At 35.0% G+C, this 20595-nt stretch overlaps 2 protein-coding genes across 2 annotated transcripts in view; one reads left to right on the forward strand and one right to left on the reverse strand.

Annotated features, from left to right (window-relative positions):
* The window catches only part of LOC108769448 (TWiK family of potassium channels protein 18), a 52906-nt gene that overhangs the window by 3853 nt on the left and 28458 nt on the right, over window positions 1-20595 (reverse strand). The gene's annotated exons all lie outside the window — the stretch shown is intronic.
* On the forward strand, window positions 1389-6336 carry LOC108769440 (uncharacterized). The gene is made up of 3 exons (XM_018520452.1): window positions 1389-1598; window positions 1828-1857; window positions 2040-6336. The coding sequence occupies exons 1-3, from the start codon at window positions 1521-1523 to the stop codon at window positions 6015-6017; spliced, it is 4086 nt and encodes a 1361-aa protein (XP_018375954.1). The 5' UTR covers window positions 1389-1520; the 3' UTR covers window positions 6018-6336.

Below are 20595 nucleotides of genomic sequence, written 5' to 3' on the forward strand. Positions count from 1 at the left end.
CTCCGCGAACCATCCAGCGAAGGCCTATTCGTCATTGTCCTGCCACCTTATCGTTCACGACGGTGTGACCCTTTCGGTCGCACGTTATCTGTTGTCATTTGTTAGGGGACATAGTAGATTGTCAGCTTCGGTTTTATTGGCCAGTCGAGTAAAAATATACCGCGCTCAATCAGAGGAGAGCAGCGCAGTGAGCTTTGTCGCGCGTATAGCTACCAGAGTATCTCGTTTCAAACTGTATGTCTGTGTCTATAGAAAAGATATGAAATGGCTTGGAACTTGTAAATAAGACTATAAGGTGTCGCACATTAAATGTTGCATTTATATGAGCGTTTGTTTGCGTTATCTTATACGTTTTCATGATTACAATAACTTCTATAAGGATGATTATTAATTTGGATATATCAGCTAATCAACTATTGCGATAATAAGAATTTTTCTTTATGTAATGTTACATTAAAAAATTAATTTACGCGAATGTTTATGTGCGAGTACGCGTAAATATCTGGGAGAAATTTGCTCAAAGGATGATGTAAAAACTAGTTTTCTCTGGTCTTGAAATCATTTTTACTATTTTTAAAAAAAGAAATTTTTAGTACGGTAGCATAGAATCAAAGCACGAGGAAGAAATCGCTTTGAAAAGATATTGAAAATAATCCGTGAGATAACAACGAAATTTTGATGCATCAATGACAATACCGCAAAGCCTGATTTTTTTGCGAATTTTTCAAACAAAGCTGATCCAATGTTTTTGTATTTTTCCAACATTCATATTTATTCTGTGTATATTTCCCCACATGAGATATTTATATTGTTTCTCGTGCAATCATACAGTGATTAATTTTTAATCTATTGAAAGATCAAACTTTGATCAATACATTTTTTTTATATGTAACCCAACATCATTTGCGAATAAAAAATATGCGGCTCCTAATTGTGTGTTGTTTAATAATTAAATACCATCTGTCACGATGTATTGCGATCCAGTTTTTGAAAAATTTATATTTTGTTACAACCAAATCGAATGACAATCCGAGGATTAAATTCTGCGTTAGAAATTCAGTACTAGAATAATCTCTTTGTAATATAAAAGTAATACAACATCTGGGTCGTTTAAAGATGGTATCAAGAATAATAAATCAAATAACCGTATCTCATCTCACTCGATGCAACAGCTCAGACCAACCAAATCGAAGGAACTAGTGGGAGGGGAATACCGACGTATGAAACAGTAAAATTTAATTATCAGTTAGCAATAACATGCGCCTGCTGAGTTACTCATTCTCAGCCGGCGGTCGCGTACACGCACCTACATAATTCTAACCATGTCAATTCGATTGTTGTTCCATATAAAGGCACCGCCCTCGTTAAAACTTACCTCAGTCTTCGTGATGCGCTGCAAGCGCAGTGATTTTAAAATCTAACGAAATATTGTGTAATGTGAAACGTTTTACACGTACAAACAACAATCGAATATTTTATAAAATTCCATTTGGCCTGATTCGGCCATAATTTTTTACAAAATGATAGTGAACAATGTAATAACTATTATTTTTGTCGTTATAACTGGAACAGTATTCGTGCGATGTGCATTTGCGGCAGTAAGTTTATTATGTCGACATAGATTTTTAACATTTTTTTTTAACAAAAATATTATAATACTAGAAACTATATAGATTATTTTTTAGATACGAATATATTATCATTTCGATAATCTGTATAAATAACTAAAGCAAAGAAAATTGTTAAAATTTGTTAAATTTTAAAAACGAATTATGTATTATATTTTATTAGGTAAAATAGTAATAATTAGACTTCTTTCATTTTCAGGGCAAACACCGTACAAAATTAAAAATAGAAGTAAGTGAGAATATCTCAAAATTATATAATAATCTTAAATCTCTTTCAAAATTATATAATAATCTTAAAATGGGATAATAACAAAATTGTATACATGAGTTTTATTTGTTATAATATAAGCATCTGTTTCTGTTATATATATCGTAATTTAGTATAACGATAAAAGATGTTTTTGATTGAAGGCAATTGGGCACAAACCAAGTAATGATGTTCTACTACGTTCTCTTTCGGACTTCGGCGTCGTACGAAGATCTTTGAATCCGATGACGTTCGGACAATATAGCTATGGCTATGAATATCAACTAACAAGTGATCAAAATGTTTCAAATGGCAAAACTAAAAAGAACGCAGTAATAGAGAATTTAAAACTATCAGTGACATTCCGTGATAACATACTTTATATCTTCTCGTACTTGCTTTACGGCCGTGAAAACAATTTGACAGAAGAACAACATACATCCTTGGAAACGCTTTATGAATTCCTCAAGAAGAAAATGGTTTATATGTACAATTTATTAACTATTTTACCTAAATTGGACATCACAGATAAGAATCAACAGACAAGTATCGTATTGTCATCGCTGATAAAAAATCTACCATCTTATATTCAATGTACGGCTAAATACTTAGCCAATGAGATAGAATGGAACAGAATTGATTTAAATACTTTACTAAAACCAACAGAATCTGAGACGTTTGATTATCTTGCCGATATTAATTTAAACACGCTCTCAACAAGTAGAATTAGAAACGAAGAAATGATAGGATACGATGAAAATTCAAATATCACCCAGAAAGCTCTTGGTCCAGTGTTTGTAAAGCTTATTTATAATTTACAAACAAAAAAGTTACCTTTGTCGCAAGAACTATTCGGTTTGATACTGATAAACTTACCAAACCTTAGCGAGGATCCCGTACTGGAAGAAAACGTCAGATATCTGTATGATCTAACAAGAAATAATATCATCGATAGTAATGATTGGGATTCAATTGGGGAAAATCCTGTTGGCAATGACGCTTATACACTTGTTTTTTCTGTCTTAACCAAAATTCTTAATTCAAACTTACAAATGGGCGTAAAGGAGTCTACGTCTTACATATATCATCACATGAAGATCGTAACGGTTCCAACTTACCTTGATTCAAACTTAAAATATATGCATCATTTGCTGGAAAAAGATATAGATATAGGAATGCTTCTCTCTGCGGTTATTCCTCAGGAGTTTGATGAAGATACGATTCGTATGAAAGATCGTTTACTAACGTACTTCGTACGTAATTACAGAAACGAGGATATGACTAAAATTCTTAAGAGATTCAATAAATTTGCCTACAACAATCTATCAGATCTTCTATTGGCATTCCTAACAAGACTTACAATTCGCGTTCCAAGGTCTCCAAATACTAATTCAGTACAACAGCCGGCTTCAGCTTTGCTATCAGCTGTATTTATGAAAAAGTATTCTAGAATTTTCACACCGTTTGTGTCACCCGAAATTGATGTATTGGTACTTTTAGAATCTGTGCAGGTCTCTGATGTGGATCAAGTACTTCAGTCAACAGTAGATTCCATAAAAGCTGAGTTAATTTCACAGCCAAAACTAGCTGTGCTTTTGAGTACCTTAATACCAACGGAAAAAGAGATGTGTGAGGTACCAAAACAGTGTTTGGTGAATACATTCCAGCAAGTACCAAAATTACAAAATAATATATCCTTGGCTTTAACAAAAAAAATTCAACACGTAGCGTATATTCTGAAAACAACTCCACAGCCTCAGCAACTAAAAGAAAGCCACACCACACAATATTCCATAAAACCAGTAGATGTAAATCTCTATTTAGATCGGGACCAAGACCGGGAGAATCCAATAGGAGTGGCAATAAAGACAGATAGTATGTATACAAATAATGTGCCTTCAGGTGGCATCAACGGAGTTTCGTACGTATGGAACATAGATAAATATGTTGATAAAACTGGTCCCGCTGTACAAAATGAATTGCAAGTTGGAACTGTAGAATGGGAAACGGGAATTGCTACAGAAATCGACTCTACAAAACCAAAAATGGTATCGCCAACAATAGATCAAGCGCATATCACAGAGACAAAAGTCACCAAACCAAAAGTCACTCAGCCAAAAATTACCCAGCCAAAAGTCACCCAGCCAAAAATTACCCAGCCAAAAGTCACCCAGCCAAAATTCACCCAAACACACATCATTGAATCCGATGTACCTACTCAAGAACGTACATCGAATCGACCATTAACTTCGAAACCTTCGTTAACGACATTAATATCTGATGTTCCTTCTTTGGGAACTTATTATCCAACGAAACCACGAAAAATGCAGCCGCGATACACAACACCTATACCGACAGAGCATGTTGCTGACGATAGTAATTCCAAAGTAGAGGAATATATATATATTCCATCCTCAAAAGTAGGTTACGATGAAAAAGAATTACCGAGTACAAGTAAGGAAAGTGAAGATCAAACTTTTTCATCGGAAGAAGTAACTAAAGAAGTCACAACGAAGAAATCTACTAAAACAACGGTAACTCAACATACTAAATCACAATTATTAGACAGCATTGAAAAAAAAGTGCATTCCGAGAATGTCGTATCAAGCGCGATAGTATTACCTCCGTCTATAGAAACTGATCAGCCTCTTAGAGTACATCTATCTAGTAATAACGTCCCAGTTATAACGACGAACGATGATTATAACACAACGGAACCTGAAGTGGTTTTACCAGATATCAAGGAACTTCTAAAGTCGCCAGATATAAATAAGCTCATGCAAAATAGTGATTTACCAATAGTAACTCAAGTGTTACAACCATTGTCTATTATATTTGGTAAAAATTATGTTAAGAAAATCCTGAAGAATGTGGATATAAAACTTTATCCCACAAATATTGCATTATTGTCATCAATACTTAAAGAAGCCATAACTTATCCGGAAGTAACACAGAATTCGCAATTGACGAGCATAATTAATCAATACATTGTCACTATAGAATATGTGAGTCCAACGACATTATTACCCGTCGTAGTTTCGTCACAGAAGTTGGTATCAGGTGTCATATATTCTACGTTTAACCCGAATGACTTAACCAAAGGTAAAATTAGCGAAAATCCACCTGATAAACCATTACGCGACAGTATCACTGTACCTCTCGTCAATCCTAAGATATTGTTGGAATCTGTAAATCCATCTAATCCTTACGATGATCTGCTGCCTACTTTGGAAAAAGGACATATACTTGCGAAAATATTACAGCCTATCGAAATGATTTTCATATCTGAAAAAATTACGGAAATACTTGGACCAGATTTTCAACCATTGGTGTATCCAAATAAACTTACACTTCTGATAACGCTCTTGCACAAGCTACAGAAAAGTAAAATAATTCAAGCAAATGTAAAACTGAAATCCGCAATTGATTATTATTTACAAGCTTTCGAGCTACCATCGATGAGCATTCAAGTATCTGAAGATAGTTTCGTGAAGATGAAGTCTGAAACTACAGGTCAGTGGTTACCTGAACTGACGAGTTTGATTTCCGCTCTTCCAACAACTGAGATCGATACTGAAACGACGATGATAGAGGATATAGAGCAATATCTCGACGATCCAACTCTTTTGGAAAAATTAAATATAGCTAAACCACCAGTAATCATGTCTCGCGGAGAACTATTGCATAAAATTATTCGCATTTCATTATCCGGTACAATAAGTATCGATAAAAGTGTTCTGAAAGCATTAAGATATTACAAGGACAAAGTAGAATTCACCGATATGGGTGCTCTGCCCATCGTGTGGATGTGGGTCGAAACGTACGTATTTAAGGCTGAAGTACAACTAGGAGACATGATCCAGGAGACGGTGAACTTCGATCAATTGTCATATAAAGAGAAATTATCGTATAATGATATAATAACATACCTAGCTCAAAATCCTAATCTTCTTCAAGACAACGAGGACTTCGATTTTGAGAAATATAAGACACAAGGGCAGTTTGTTAAAGGTTTATTCAAATATTTGCTGACAAAATCAGAGGTCAATATTAAGATTAAAAAGGACATTAAAATAATACTTCCACACGTGACGGAGACTGGAGCAGGCGCAGTCGCAATGCCAAATTTATCTGGATTTTAAAAGATCGGATATATTAATTAAAACCTAATTCACTAATTGAAGGGCTCTAATTAAAGCAATTTGATCTGAGTTTAAAAGAAACAGAAAATAAATACAGATACGTCTCACAAAACGAGTGTGTGTTTTATAATAAAGAACTCGAAGTGTATTCTTTATAAACAATTTACTACATTAAATATTGGCTAATAGTCTTTAATATTGCATATTGTGCATGCAAAATCAATTATATAATTTAAGATTGTGAAAAATGACACATGTAACTGTCTGTTTGGTGTAATTTGTAAAAGAAAGAAAAACAGAAATAGAAAGAAATTCTGAGAACTTTATATCTATTTGTTAAGTTAAATAAAAAGGCTTATAGTAATTTTGTATTAAATTATCATCACAATTAGATCTCCTTTATTGATAAAATTGACAAAGAGTTCTCCACAAGTTTCAGATCGATAGTCTTCCAATAAGTGACAATCATTCGTAAATTCTCGTTACATGGCAACCTAGAACATTCGAAAGTTTATGCACTTTAGGAAGACATTCAAAGTATTTCCCCAAGTCGAATCTCTACCTCCTTTCAATCCTTACAATTACAGATATAAATACACGTATATAGGAAATTAATTCTTTTCTAATTTCTTATTTACAGTTCTAATTTATGAATACAACAACTTATATTATATAACTATAATTTTATTTAATTAATGTTGAAGTACACGAATGTACATAATGAATAGATAATCCGAATAATGCTTAATGCAATTCCAATCAATAGTGTTCTAAGAACCTAAATCAATATTGTGTCTGTCGAGATTATTTGTGGCCAACACTTTAATATAGCGTAGATACTTGCAACAAGTAAAGTTCGCAGCAGTCGACAGTATGCGGCGTCGCTACGTCTTCATAATGTATTCTAAGTAGCCATAACAGTTCGGCAAGTAAAATGAGTTGCGTAAGAGAAAGCGATTGGCGAAACTTCAACTCTATTCGCATTTGTTCGTTAATTGCTTTATCCGAGAACTTCGAACTGCCGTCTAGAAGCATACTGTAATAACGTAAGCGTCTTAAAGCATTGCGGTATGCTAAAAAATGAAATCTTTCATTTATATAAATAATTATAGAAGTTGTAGAATTAACTGATACCGCGCATATTTTATTGAACATCTGATTTCTTTTTCTGCTGCCTTCAATCTTTAATTCGCAGTTTCAGAGTATTACGAACGTTATTATTTTTACAGTCTAATGAAATCTCTGCACACCGCATTATGCATTCAAAAATGGACGAAATAAAAGCGCACACAATTTTTAAAAAATAAATAGATACGCGGGTCGATGTAACGAGGTGGCTTCGTCGCAATAAAAATGGAACAGACACGTGACACGCGAAGCGGAACGAAACGAGAAACGGAAGCGACGGAGGGATTATTTATTTTGCACGGCGACCGCAATCCGCGGGGATATTTTCCGCGAGACGCCCGGCCAAACTGTCTGGAAAACGAGGAAAAATTACATCGGTGAAAAATAATAAAGTGCGATCTAGCTCCAGTCGTAGGCTGTAAGCGGTATGTATGTACCTGTTCCAAGAGACAGCGATGGTGATAGAAACAATTGATGATTGAAAATAGTGCCGATGCCGCGATAAAGATGATAAGAAGAAGATTAGTTGATATCATTCATAGATGATGATTTAAATACCTATGTATACATAAATAATAAAAGAAGTTGTAAAATTAATTAATAGATATGATAAACAGCGCGCGTTATAGAATATCCGATTTCTTTTTTACATTTATATAAATCGTTTCAATAACTATATATTTATGTATCTTGACTTTTTACATTTTATGTACATTACAAATTAATAGGGAAGTACGAACGTTCTACATAATGAGTATCATTGAAACTTATTGCTTTTCATCACGTGGTACTTCAGTCACGTCAGAACTTTCGTCGGCGAAGACAACTTAAATTGAAGCGAATATCTCGGATATTGTTGTTCTTATCGCGCAAAAAGAACAGTAATTCCAAACTCGCAATTGAACTAGCTCGCCCGCGTCTACGTCAACGTCACGAATCCGAAAACTCTAACCGTCGTAAACATCCTAAAACGGAGATATTTCGTCGAGCAATCCTGTTCACGCCAACTTATCGCGTAACACCGTTTCACCTGTTTAATTTAGCGCCCGAAATAATTTACATACGGCAGGACGAGGGATGGGCTACGCTCGCGCAATAACATCTCGAAGATGAGCCGTGTGCTGCGCCAAGCAGATGCATCGTACGTGCAGACGTGTATTCCGGGGAGGGTTGCACACCCATCCTCTGACGGTACGTCTCCGTGCCCGACGACGTTCCTACTAGAGGGTTCCTGGGATCCGACATAACCCCCGAGGTCGTAACGGTAAGTCTCTCGGCGTGAGGACCCGAAATTAATAACGCGACCCGGCGCAAATACGGCGCACATAATTAAAGCGATATTACGATCTGGAGCAGCCGCAGTATCGTCTACCGGCGCTGCCTGCGTCGAAGATGTTATTTAGCCGCTCTCCGAATTTGGGTGTTGAAAGCACAGGTATTACGTTCTGATTCGCAACTTGCCCGCGGCTCATCAAGAACCTGATTAGGTGGTATGTATGAGACAACAGAAACCAGTGGATACTTGGATGTAAATAATAAATCAGTGGACGCGCGCGGTTTACGCAAAAAAAGAGAATTAAGTTGGAATAAGATATGGTTAAAAAATATCATTAAGATATCGGCGAAATAATTTATTAATTTGTTAAAGGAAATGAGACATGTTTTAATCGAGTTTCTCTGATAACAAAATGCAGCCATTTTCATAAAGGGGAGCTACAGGAAGTATCTCGAGACATATAGGACGTGCGTGACAGTAATCGCAAAGACGACAGACTTGGTAAGAGTCTGCTAGAGTAAAGTAGGTCAGGATACGAACGGTACGTTTAGGGTGAACGAGACAAGAAGAAAAAAATAACTAAAAGAAACAAGAAAAATGTTAAGGGATAGAAGTATTAAGATAGAAAGAGAAAGGAAGCAATGGCTCTCAAGTTTTATCTTTCGGAACCTTTTTTTTACTAGCAGGAAGATTTCAAAGTTTTACGAAATGCAGGTGAAAGTTCATATATCTTTTTGAGAGTCGTTTAAAAAGCAAACGAGATACACATTCAAACTAAAATTACGGAAAAATTTCAACGTCATTTAATCTTTTCTTGTGTTTTTAATAAAACGCGAGAACACCTCATAAAAGATATCTAAATAATTTAAGGTAATCAACCGTGATGTATTATCTTCTTCGCGGATTATATGTATTTCTTATTTAAAGACGCTGTCGCTCGCCATTGAGAGTCGCTGCGTTAAGAGACAAGGTGCAACCCTGATGTATGGGATACTCCTCCGCGGGTGTTTCTACACGGCAACACCGTCAGGGAAATGTTACCCTATAAAATATATCTCGAGCGTTGGCTTATGCCGCGCGAAACCCAGCAAGATGTTTCTATTTCATAGAAACGCTCGTCTTCCGGCTTAGCAGGGCATGTGAAGGGTAGCATGACGAAAGGCCAGGACGTTGATAGGGCTAGACTGTAAATCACACGAGAGCTATTCGATGTCTAGCTACGTCCCGCAATTCCGTCCAACGAGTTTGCTAGTACTACTCAACGTTATCACACAGATTTTGTCGAGGGCAGAACGGGCTGTTTTAGGCGACAGAGGCTTTAAGCGAGAGGCCCTTCATACGTAATGTATCTTCTTTTTCTTTTTCTGCTGCAATTGATATGTTTGAAGTAGCTTTAAAAACAGTAGATGTGTCACGTAGGTACAAGTTTGGGAGAAATATTCTGGGATTATTACTGAATAAAAAAAATTTTAATATAATATAGTAAAAGTAAAATAATACACGTATAAGTATAAAAATATGAAATATATTTAAATCAATTTAAAATTCCATTTAACTGTGTACCATAATGCTATATCAATAGTTTCGTGAAATCACTGCAAGAAGAGGCAAGTTATATCTATAGAAGCATAAGCCGACTCGTTGCACAGGGACAACGAGGTAAGGGAATAAGGACGCGATAGAGACGGATCATAAATCACGCACCAACCATTCAATGTGGCGTGCCTATATTGTGTGCTACCTCCGGGAGATATCGTTATCATATAGTGACTCTCATAGCAAGAGAGAGTTGCAGTGTTTTATGAATAAATACACCGAAATAAACAACCGATTTTTATGTAATTAAATTATTTTTATATTTATCGTGTCAAGGAAATGGCGACGTGTATAATTCCATTTATTCAATTTTTTTTATTATCCGCGCAAAGATATACAACCGCGTAACAAAGTTATGAGTAAATATGACACGAATAACAAACACCGTTCGATATGAGTGTAGTAAACTTTGACATATTGAACTCTCTCTCGGGACAATCATGTGCAACCGTAAAATCCTAAACAACGTTGTTATTTGTCCCTTCCCTTCATCATAAGAAGCTTATTTCTTCACTGGTCCATCATCCTTTCACGATAACATTTCCTCTTAGCTTTAGCGCCTCGCAGTATGAAGCGACGTAGAACGCCAGCGAGGATCCCGTAAAGTGCACGAAAATTCCACGGAATCCTGGAAAAATTTATGGTCCGGATGTTTACCAACATGGAATTCTCTCAGGTACTCCCGGACAGTATGGGATAGTATAGAACCACCTCCTTTTGCCCTCGCTACTCAGGGGGTGGCTATTAGTAGTAATTACTGAAGCAATAAGTCTCTACCTAATACTTCTCTCCACCGACCTTTCATCTTTGCTCCTAGAGATGCTATTGTCGCTCCACTTTTGTCGCTTTTCCAGAGTGTATAAACTATCCTTCTTTATCTCCGTGTAAACTTTCTCTTATCCTCACTTCGAATTATTCGACATCAAATATGTATAAAGTAAAGATAACTTTTACATATTTTAGATAATAATTCTCGGAAGAATTGCATGAATGCAACATAAATTATTAATTCTAAAAGTACAACATGACTGAATAAGTAACGTGAAAAGCTTCAACGCGTAAAATATTTCAAAATTTTGCTCAGAAAATACTATATTGTAAGTATAATATATACACACATATACATATAAAGAAGATATTCCTAATAAGAGTTAGTTAAATTTATCGCGTTACTTTTTAGGATATATATGTAAAGTACATTTAAAATAAAGAAATATTAATCTTATAAAATCTTTTAAGATTAATTTAAAAATCTATCATAAAAATAAATATAAAGGTATGTAAATATATGTAAATGTGATAAAACACGTGGTAATTGATCTACGACACATATTTGGCAAATGTCTACAGATTAAACAGAATAAGTGACGAAAAATCATCTTTTATGAGAAACATTAGCACTAGGAGGGTTAATTGCTTTTGCAGAGGAAAATCGCCCTACATGCTACTGCACAATGTGCTTCATTAACGTTTATAACTGGTAAAGAACATTGCACTCTGGTCGAGCGCGTACTACGCGCAAAACTGCTTAAAAAGTCGCTAGTAGGAGAACAGGATGTTATGGGTTTTCCTGCTCAAAACTATAGTTTTTAATTACGTTCTTTCTAACGAGATTTTATTTTTTTCCGCATTTTTTTCGTAGCATAGCAGCAAAGACGAAACTTGAATTTCGTGCCATGGCTCCGCCATTTTCCCAGAACAGAAATAATGCTCGGCCCTTCTCTAGCTCTTGTTTCAGCTATACTATTTGCTACCTTGAAAACCGGCATGGATGAGAGATTTACATATTTGATCTCTCCGTGGCTCGCTTTATTAATGTTTCATGTTTTCATTTGTGACCTTACGTAGAATTTATGACGTCGGTGGTTTATGCGAACAATGGATTACTAATGTCACTACGTGTGAAAATTTTTGCCGTCTCATACATAAATGGCAGGATGCTGCATGGTAACGCGATTTATCTTGCAAAATATATTTAGCGATTTGTCGAAAAATAGATATAACGTTGATGAAGTTTCATTACATTATAAATAGCGTTCTTGTATCGCGCAATGTCGTTTATCTCTCACAGGGAATGTATTTAGCTATACCTTTATCATTATAAAAACATAAACTCTTGACAGGAATTTAATAGTGCCTTTCATTAAGAATAATAATTAAAACTATTACAATGATATTCTTCTCATCGAATGCCATCATCGCCCTTCATCATTATCTCTTTTCGACACTTAAAGCTTACGTCAACCCTCGTCTGCTTTATCTTCCTTCAGCACCCTCTCGCTTCGCACTTCTTTCCTGTAATTCATTAGTCTTCATCAAGAGTTATCCGCAGCTGTGCTAGGTATCGATATTATCAACCCTTTATATTTTAAAATATGCTGGGTCAACACTTCTGTATAAAATACGTAATAAAGAATATTAACAAATTATGAATATTATGTGTATGCCGTGTGGAGTTAAAAATTATTAATGCAACACAAGAGAGATTTAGAGATTTAAAATTCCTTTTAGAAATCTTTACTAATAGTCATATATATAAAATATATTAAAACAAGCTAAAATATAAATATTACAATTTTTTCCCTTCTAATGCTATGTTTCTGCGTAACGAAATGTATAATTGGCAATTATAGCCAAGCGTATCGTTAATTAGTAGCGAGCACCACACGTTCGATACTGCTTTAGTGCAGTAAAATCAATACTTCTATCTCTCTACGTATGTAGCTGATGGAAAACATACAACAGAATAAAATAAATTCGTATTTCTCAAATATATCAAAATCAATATTATCAACAATCTAGTACCTTCTATGAAATAAAAATATCAGATTATATACATATATCTGAGAGAATTTTGAAGCACATCTGTGAATAATCCAGGATTGCGCAGTACAGTTAATGACATATGTGTATGTATGCACACGTACACGTGTACACGTGCCTACATAGCCAACACTAGTACATCCACTACATTAGTCGTCGAACAAGGACGCAATATAGACGATCGATAAGGTACTTGTGTAATAGTAGTTCACGTATATCTCTCTCTCCTGCGCCTTCAGCTTTATCTTGGATAGCGATTTTCTTCAGCAGATCACGTTAGGTCAGGTCGATAAAGGCTCAATATTTGCTTTGTGTTCAGCGCTGTATATGCGCGAGCTCCTCGTTATCGGGACTGTGTACACAATCGGGTAGAAACTCTTCGGACGTAGTAAGAGCCCGGCTAGATCGTAGAGATGGGGGATGAGAGCGCGACGTGAGAAGGAGTCGATAACATTACCGTACGCACACACGAGAAAAGTATAGAACATTCCTGTTCGATTATCTTTCGGGAGAACTGATGTCAGTCGACGATGGATCGTTTTGAGAAATGGCAAGGATCAACTGTCACTTGAAAGTACGAAACTTCTATCTAAAGATAATATCGGGCATTGGCACCTGTCATAGTTTCTCGCGTCGCTAGCCAGTTTGTGAGGAGAATACAAATATTCTTTAAACAGGCCAAGAAAATATTCGTTGTATCCGTTTTAGTCATTGCACATGATTTTTTTTGTTAAACATAGCATCCTGAATTCAAATGCGATTGATTCTTTTAAAATACTACAAATACAATTATAGGTATACACAATCATGCTTTATTAATAAAAAGAACATATCTTTAAATAAACATTATTTTCAACAATTGAGACAAGCAATTATACAAATCTAAGATATATTAAACAAATGAGCGAAAAAATCATATTCGACCGAAACGGATCTTGAATAATACTTTTATAAACATTTTTATAATTTTCAGTTTAAGCAAATCGCACGTCGATTATTTATCGGTCTTGAAACATAGTCCTAAACTGAAGCCATACTTCAACTTCTTTCAGTGTTTTTTGAAGATTATTATTAGCATCAGTAATATTAAATTGCCAAATATTACGAACCTCATCTTCAGCTTAGGATTGTGTTTCAAGACCGATAAATAATTGGCGCAGTTTACTTGAACTGGAAATTGCAAAAATTTACATAAAATATTAGTAGATATTAAAACACGGACCAAATGTGACCTTCGCTTATTTGTGTTGAATATTTCTCGGTAGATTTTCATTCACTAGTGTTTAATATATATTAATTTGTATAAATTACATCAATTAATATTTCATCTTAGATTCGTGTAGTTAATTAATGATAATTTTCTTTGACAAATGCAATCTGCTTTAAATGATCGTTTCACATCAACTAGCAATTCGTGCATTACGATGGCAGTAAATACACTCTGAGAGGTAACGATCGTTTGTCGGCCTACTGCGATTTCTAAGCCCATAAATATCCTCCCCGAACATCCCAATGTGGGTAATCGTCGATCCAAATCGTTCTAACCCTCGAATCCCTTCCCAAACGATTGTCATTCAGGAATTATCGAGGGAAGTTATTTAGCATCGCTCATATGTTACGTATATTTTATTGACACATTTATGAAAAGTTGCTGCAATTTGCTTTAATCTTTTCTAGCATAATCAACTTGCGTAACTGAAAATTTATACCAATTTCTATATAATTCGATATGATGTAACGCTTCACAGATTGCGTCTGTTGTAATATTATTATTTCAATTAAATTAGTTTTTATATTTCTTGTATTTTCTTGCACAACGTTCCTCACTGTTATATTACGAATTTAACAAAGAAGGTATATATATATAGATACTTTTAGAATATAAATATCTATTTTTTTCCATCTTTGAACAAACGTAATCTGTATTGAAATATTCTAATACCAGAAACGATAAAAACCCCGCATAAGTACGCCAGTTTGTACATATATGACCGTATATAACGTCTGTGTACAAATATGCGGCCGTAATAAAACAGCGGAACGCGAAATCACGGCGATAGGAAGAGTTCGCGCAGAAAATGCGGAAATCGCCTTGCACCGGTGGTTGCTGTGTATTTGATACCACGTTGGATTGCTCGAGTACGGCCATAAATGCGCTTCGTAAAAGTACCCTTCGCTTACAGGCGCGCAAAATTATCACGATTGTACGCGTATGCTTGCAAATTAAACGTTTTTTTTTCTAAATGACTCACTGTATCGAAATGTCGCCTTTTCTCTTTTTTCCTTCCATCGTTGCAAATCGTTGCACTTTCTATCACTCTTTGCCGCAATTAAATCTGCCCAGTATATGTACATTTATTGCATGATGTACGTAACACATTTTTATTGAAATAGCTAGAGAATGTACAGAAAAATAGAATATTTATTACACTTTAACTTACATTGCCAAGAAGAAATTTGGTTTACAAATATGACTTATTCGTCCTATCTTATCTCATTATTACATATTATTTATATTCTGTACAGTAAATTTCTATATCTACCTGGTATTTATTCAAGGAAGAGAAAGATTCTTTATTGCTAGAGAATGTACAGTAATAGATAATCAAAGAACAAAAGTATAACATTACGACAGAGATTAATACTGGATTGAAATAATTGGTATTCAAACAGTGGACATATATGTCGAATTATCAATGGTCTCGAGTCCGTTTTAATTCATGATACGTACAATTTAAGCTAATAATACAGTCATAATGATGAATTTTACAGTTAACGCTGCGGTGAACTAATTGCGATATTGCGTATGTCTCTATATAAAAAATAAACGATGATCATGAGAGCGAATTTGTACTTTGTGTAAATTCGTACTCGTTCGCTATGAATCGAGTTTAATCACGCCAGCGATAAGCGATATGTATCTTTAATATTCAGGCAGGCGTGATTAGCCGAATCATTTTTATTATTATTCGATTATTTAATTATTATTCGCCGTTTGAAATTCAGTTTTAAATCAATTAAATATGCATACGAATCAGGGTAATTTATAATTTTGTGTAGCGCGCTCATCCCGCGCATAATTCGATGCGCGGGAAATTTGCATCGCGGATCGCTTCAGAATCTCCATATTTACAAATTTGCATGCTATGTCGCTTTTTGCATAGATTCCCGCCCGTTCGATATCTAACGCCCCATAGGTCGTCCTACACTCGCCGGGTGTTTCACGCGAAAGAACAGGTACACGAAAACAATTTGCCTGTCGGTCGCGCGCAGGGCGAGCCGTCGTTCGCCCTCGACGCGCTTTCAGCATCTTTTTTCTGTCCGTAGCGTACTGCGCTGTCGGTGCATTTAATGCAAGTACCATCTGCATAATATCCAGTCGTAAATCCAGAAAAGCCCGACACTGGCGCGACCGCCCTGTTCACGCACGACGTCCCTACCGGGATGATCCTCTGGATTTTATTTCTGGACATCCCCTGAGAATATGGTAGCACCGCGGATTAAGAGACGGTATCATAAAATACAATATCAATGTTAGAACGCATGTCAGTTTAATGTCTAATTATCCAATTGTTTTGAGATTCAGATGTCCGAATCTGTTAGATTTTTCTAAATTTCCATAATATATGTATATTTGTTAAGTTTATGGGTTATTGTTTCGCTTATGCATCTTTAAATCTCTAAAAAGATCGAAATTATTTCTATCTTTGTTATCGTAATGGTTGACGCCATTCGCGTCAACTTTCGCAGAGGTAATTAATAATTATTTAAAACAGATTCATTATTGGCTCTGACAATCACTGCTTAGTGTGGAAATTAAATTAGTTCCGGGAGAGATTCTTAAGGTTTTTGCAAGAATAGGACGACACAGACACTGTAAGTAAACTATGTGGTGCGGATCGATACCTGAAAGTTGGTCGAAGTGTCGGCAGCTAAGGGATAATACGGATACATGGATAGATTCTCCTCCGGCTTTCCTAGAACTAACTCGCCTTTATTCAACCCCTTGTCGAATCACGTGGCGGCAGCCACCTTTCTTCTTCTCCCAAAGTTTGCTGGCTTTCCGCTCTCCTGGGATAAATCGAAACGTGTTCCAAGAGGAAAGTATTGAGCCGCTAGTAGAACAAGTTTGGATTTGAGGGATTTAAATTCCTGCTGGCGACAAATCAAGTTGTATGAATGATTCAGTATAAAATTTATATAGTTTCACGGACTACATGAACCTCTCGTAATTAATAATTAAATGTTAATTACATATAATTATCTATGTATTATAATATGATCACAACATAATATGACAACATATTGATATGTGATCTAAACACGACATATTAATATTATATAATAATAATTTGCATGATATAAATAAATTCAATTTTTTATTAATATGGTTATTCAATTAATTAAATCTAAATTATATATTTATATAAAAATTGTAAGGCTTGTAAAAGTATGTAATAGACTTCACAATATAAGTATTTTAAAAAATCACAGCTATATATACAAATAGTTTGTTATAGAACAAAATTTTTTCATTCACTTGCTTTTTTGCAATTATTAGTATTTATTAATTGATACATAATTTGCAGATTGTGATTAGATAAAGAATTTTTTGTTTAATTATTCATTATTTATTATCAGCTCTGATTCTCAGAGAAATGTAATTATTTATACAAAATTCAGTTGAAGCATTTGATATAACTACGTATTTAAATGACCATTAAGTATTACAGTTTTATCTTTACAAGAAAGATGAATTCTTGGCCTCAATGCTTCACTCACAGATGCAAGACAAGCAGCAGCTTTTTTTTATGGAAAAGGCTCTTTGCTCGAGAATTATACTAGACATCGTACCATATGAAACTGCCGCTATAAAAATATTACCCATTACGAGTTTCTCTAGTGGAAAAAATTACTGAGGCGAGACATATTAAAAGAACCCTTTGTACTCATGTATATTCATTCTTTGTAAGCTCACCAAAAGCTAGTACGACTAATGCGTCCAAAGTTCCTTCTGGTTTCCGCGTAGATCAAGTTACGTATTCTGACTTTTATGTATTACGTAGAGAATTTCATTTAAGAAGTCATGCGTAAATGAGATCAGTCAACGTTACTACCTTTGAATATTCTCGATGAAGAATATTAAGAAATGTATCATTATTTTATATCATTCTTCCAGTCGATAGCATTTTATAACATTCTTCCAGCCGATAGCATTGTAAATAAATATCTTCGACATTCAATTATTATCGACAAATTGCTCTTATTTGCCAAGTGCTGTTTGCAAACGGTAGACATTTTTCATATATTTTTCGCAATTAAAATACACGAAAAAACTTCTTGATTAAAATATCTTTTGAAAAAAACAAGTATTTTTATAAACACAGAAAAAAAGAGAATCATTTTAAAACCGTTTCACTTTTTATTTACCCTCAATCTTATCAATATTCTGTAAACGACAACAATAACTGAACATGAGTATTCATATAGAATATTCAAACGAGCGATGCGTGTACGCACCATATACCTGCAGTACCTGCACCATGTACGTACAACAATACCTTATTGTTAAAAGAATAAAGTAAAAAATATTTGCTTGTATCGCCTAAATTTTAAATAAAAATAAAATAATAATTTTATCGTATAAATACGAATTAGTTTTATTTTGTAAAATGTACAAAGTTGTTCATTCGAATTCATTCTCGTGAATTTTGACAAAATCAAATTTGTGCAAGGCCGTAACCCGAGTACAAATGGCGCGATGCACGACGCCTTCAAACAAATAAACGGAATTTAATTAAGGATGCTATCAAATTTATGACGCGAACTGTGCATTGGCGAACGATATCGATATACGTCAGTACGAATTCGCGAACACGCTGGAAAACGGCTGATGAGAGGAGAAGCACAAACGACGTGCCGATCTAATTACTCTCATCTGCAAATTATCAGGTAAACGCTGCAACCAAATTATTCGCATATTATCCGATAATTGAGAGAAAGATATGTTGTTTGTAATAATGGTTATACAATTTATATCTAACAAAAGTAAATCATTTTCAACGGTGATTACGAACGAGTGGATTACAATTAGCTTTTCTAAACATCGAATAAGAACGTTACGCATGTATTTGTTTTGCATACATTATGTATAACATTATTGCGTATTTTCTATATACTCTCCGCGAGGCGCTCAGGTGTTTCGAAAGCTCTATGCAATTTTCTCACATAGACCGCATACTTCGCGCATATTTACACAGAGCGGTAAAATTGCTATGGGAGAAAGAAGAAGTTGACGGAAGTATGCGCGGCTTCGTGAAAGCAACATCGTTGCTCGCGAATCATTTTCGTCAGATTCAGATATTCGATTTCGACGATGTTTTTTTATCGACTATCTCTCACGTGTACACCATGTATGCTGATGGTATTTCGCATTGGTTGAAAAACGTGCAGCTAGCATTCCGAATTTTCCAATCTGCATCGGTACATTCTGACTGCCATTTAATTCGTTGCATCGAATGCACCGACGCATTTTTTTTCGTCGATCAGGATTATCGTCAACCGCCAAGTTTATAAACGGGCGAACACGACATCACAATAACATATTTTTTTTCAGAGGTGGTTTATAATAACGTAGTACAGGTTTCTATAATTCATTCAACGAATTTATAGTCAGTTGAAAATATATCCATTTTATTATGCAACACTATTGCATTATTTTCATGTACTCGCACTGTTCGTACGTCATTATTTTTTCGATCATATTAAAAAAATAATCTCACAAACTTTTAATAGTAACTTCAGCTACATTAGTAATGTGCGCAAAGAAAGATCTTTTGCTAATATCACTAAACCAGTACGTTATATTACTTGTATCGTGCAGAGAATAAAGGAATAATAGTTATAATAATTTTTATATAGTTTGATAAGAAAATTGTAAGTTGAATAATATATACAATTATATTTCTAGAGAATGGTGATTAAATTAATTTGAGTATACGTATTCTGAGCGAATATATCGATTTGGAGAGCAAAGCATACTTAAAAATTAAAATATCTAAAAATTTGGTTATACAGATCTGAAAATAATTTTATTTGGACTATTTTAATTTTCTTTGGATTATTATCAACATTAAGCGTTTTACATAATTCTTTTGACGATTAACAACATTTTCAGATCTATATTATTTAGGTAAATATTGAGATATTTCAGCAAAACCGTTCTTTTTGTAATAAATTAGTAATGCATTCTGATAAAACTAATTTAAATACGAACATGGTTGTTCACACATGAGTTATATTTTGCATAACTCATGTATCATCCCATAAGAAAAATCTATCTTAGAACGAACGGTATCCTGCAGATTCTTTCTAGAGTGAATCAATTTTTCATGTAGACGGAATATTTGGAAAAATCGCGATGAAAAAGTGAGCATGAGATGGACGTCGGCACCTCGAATGCGATCCCCAAAGCAATTCCGAATCTGACAGTGCCGACTATCGTTTCGCCGATCGACGAGAGACACGGGGCGTGCGGGTGCATGTCGCGTCACGTCTTGTCGCGGCCACGTTGTAGGTAGGTAAAGCTCAGAATCTCGACGTCAAGCCCAACGGAGGATAGGAGGCTGGGTACGTTACAGGACAATCCAATATCCCGAAGCCCGGAAACGCCTCGCAGACTGACGGCTCTACCTGGTTTAGGGGCGAAAGCTTCGCATCTTTTTGCCGGCTAGCGCGATGTTGTCCTCTAGATTT

The sequence above is a fragment of the Trachymyrmex cornetzi genome, unplaced genomic scaffold (assembly GCF_001594075.2).
Source record: "Trachymyrmex cornetzi isolate Tcor2-1 unplaced genomic scaffold, Tcor1.1 scaffold122, whole genome shotgun sequence".
NCBI lineage: Eukaryota > Metazoa > Arthropoda > Insecta > Hymenoptera > Formicidae > Trachymyrmex > Trachymyrmex cornetzi.

Coding starts and splice junctions, on each gene's coding strand:
- LOC108769440 (XM_018520452.1), top strand. CDS start 1,521: ATGATAGTGAACAATGTAATAACTATTATTTTTGTCGTTATAACTGGA. Junction 1,599..1,827: donor TGCGATGTGCATTTGCGGCA/GTAAGTTTATTA, acceptor TTTCATTTTCAG/GGCAAACACCGTACAAAATT. Junction 1,858..2,039: donor GTACAAAATTAAAAATAGAA/GTAAGTGAGAAT, acceptor TTTTGATTGAAG/GCAATTGGGCACAAACCAAG.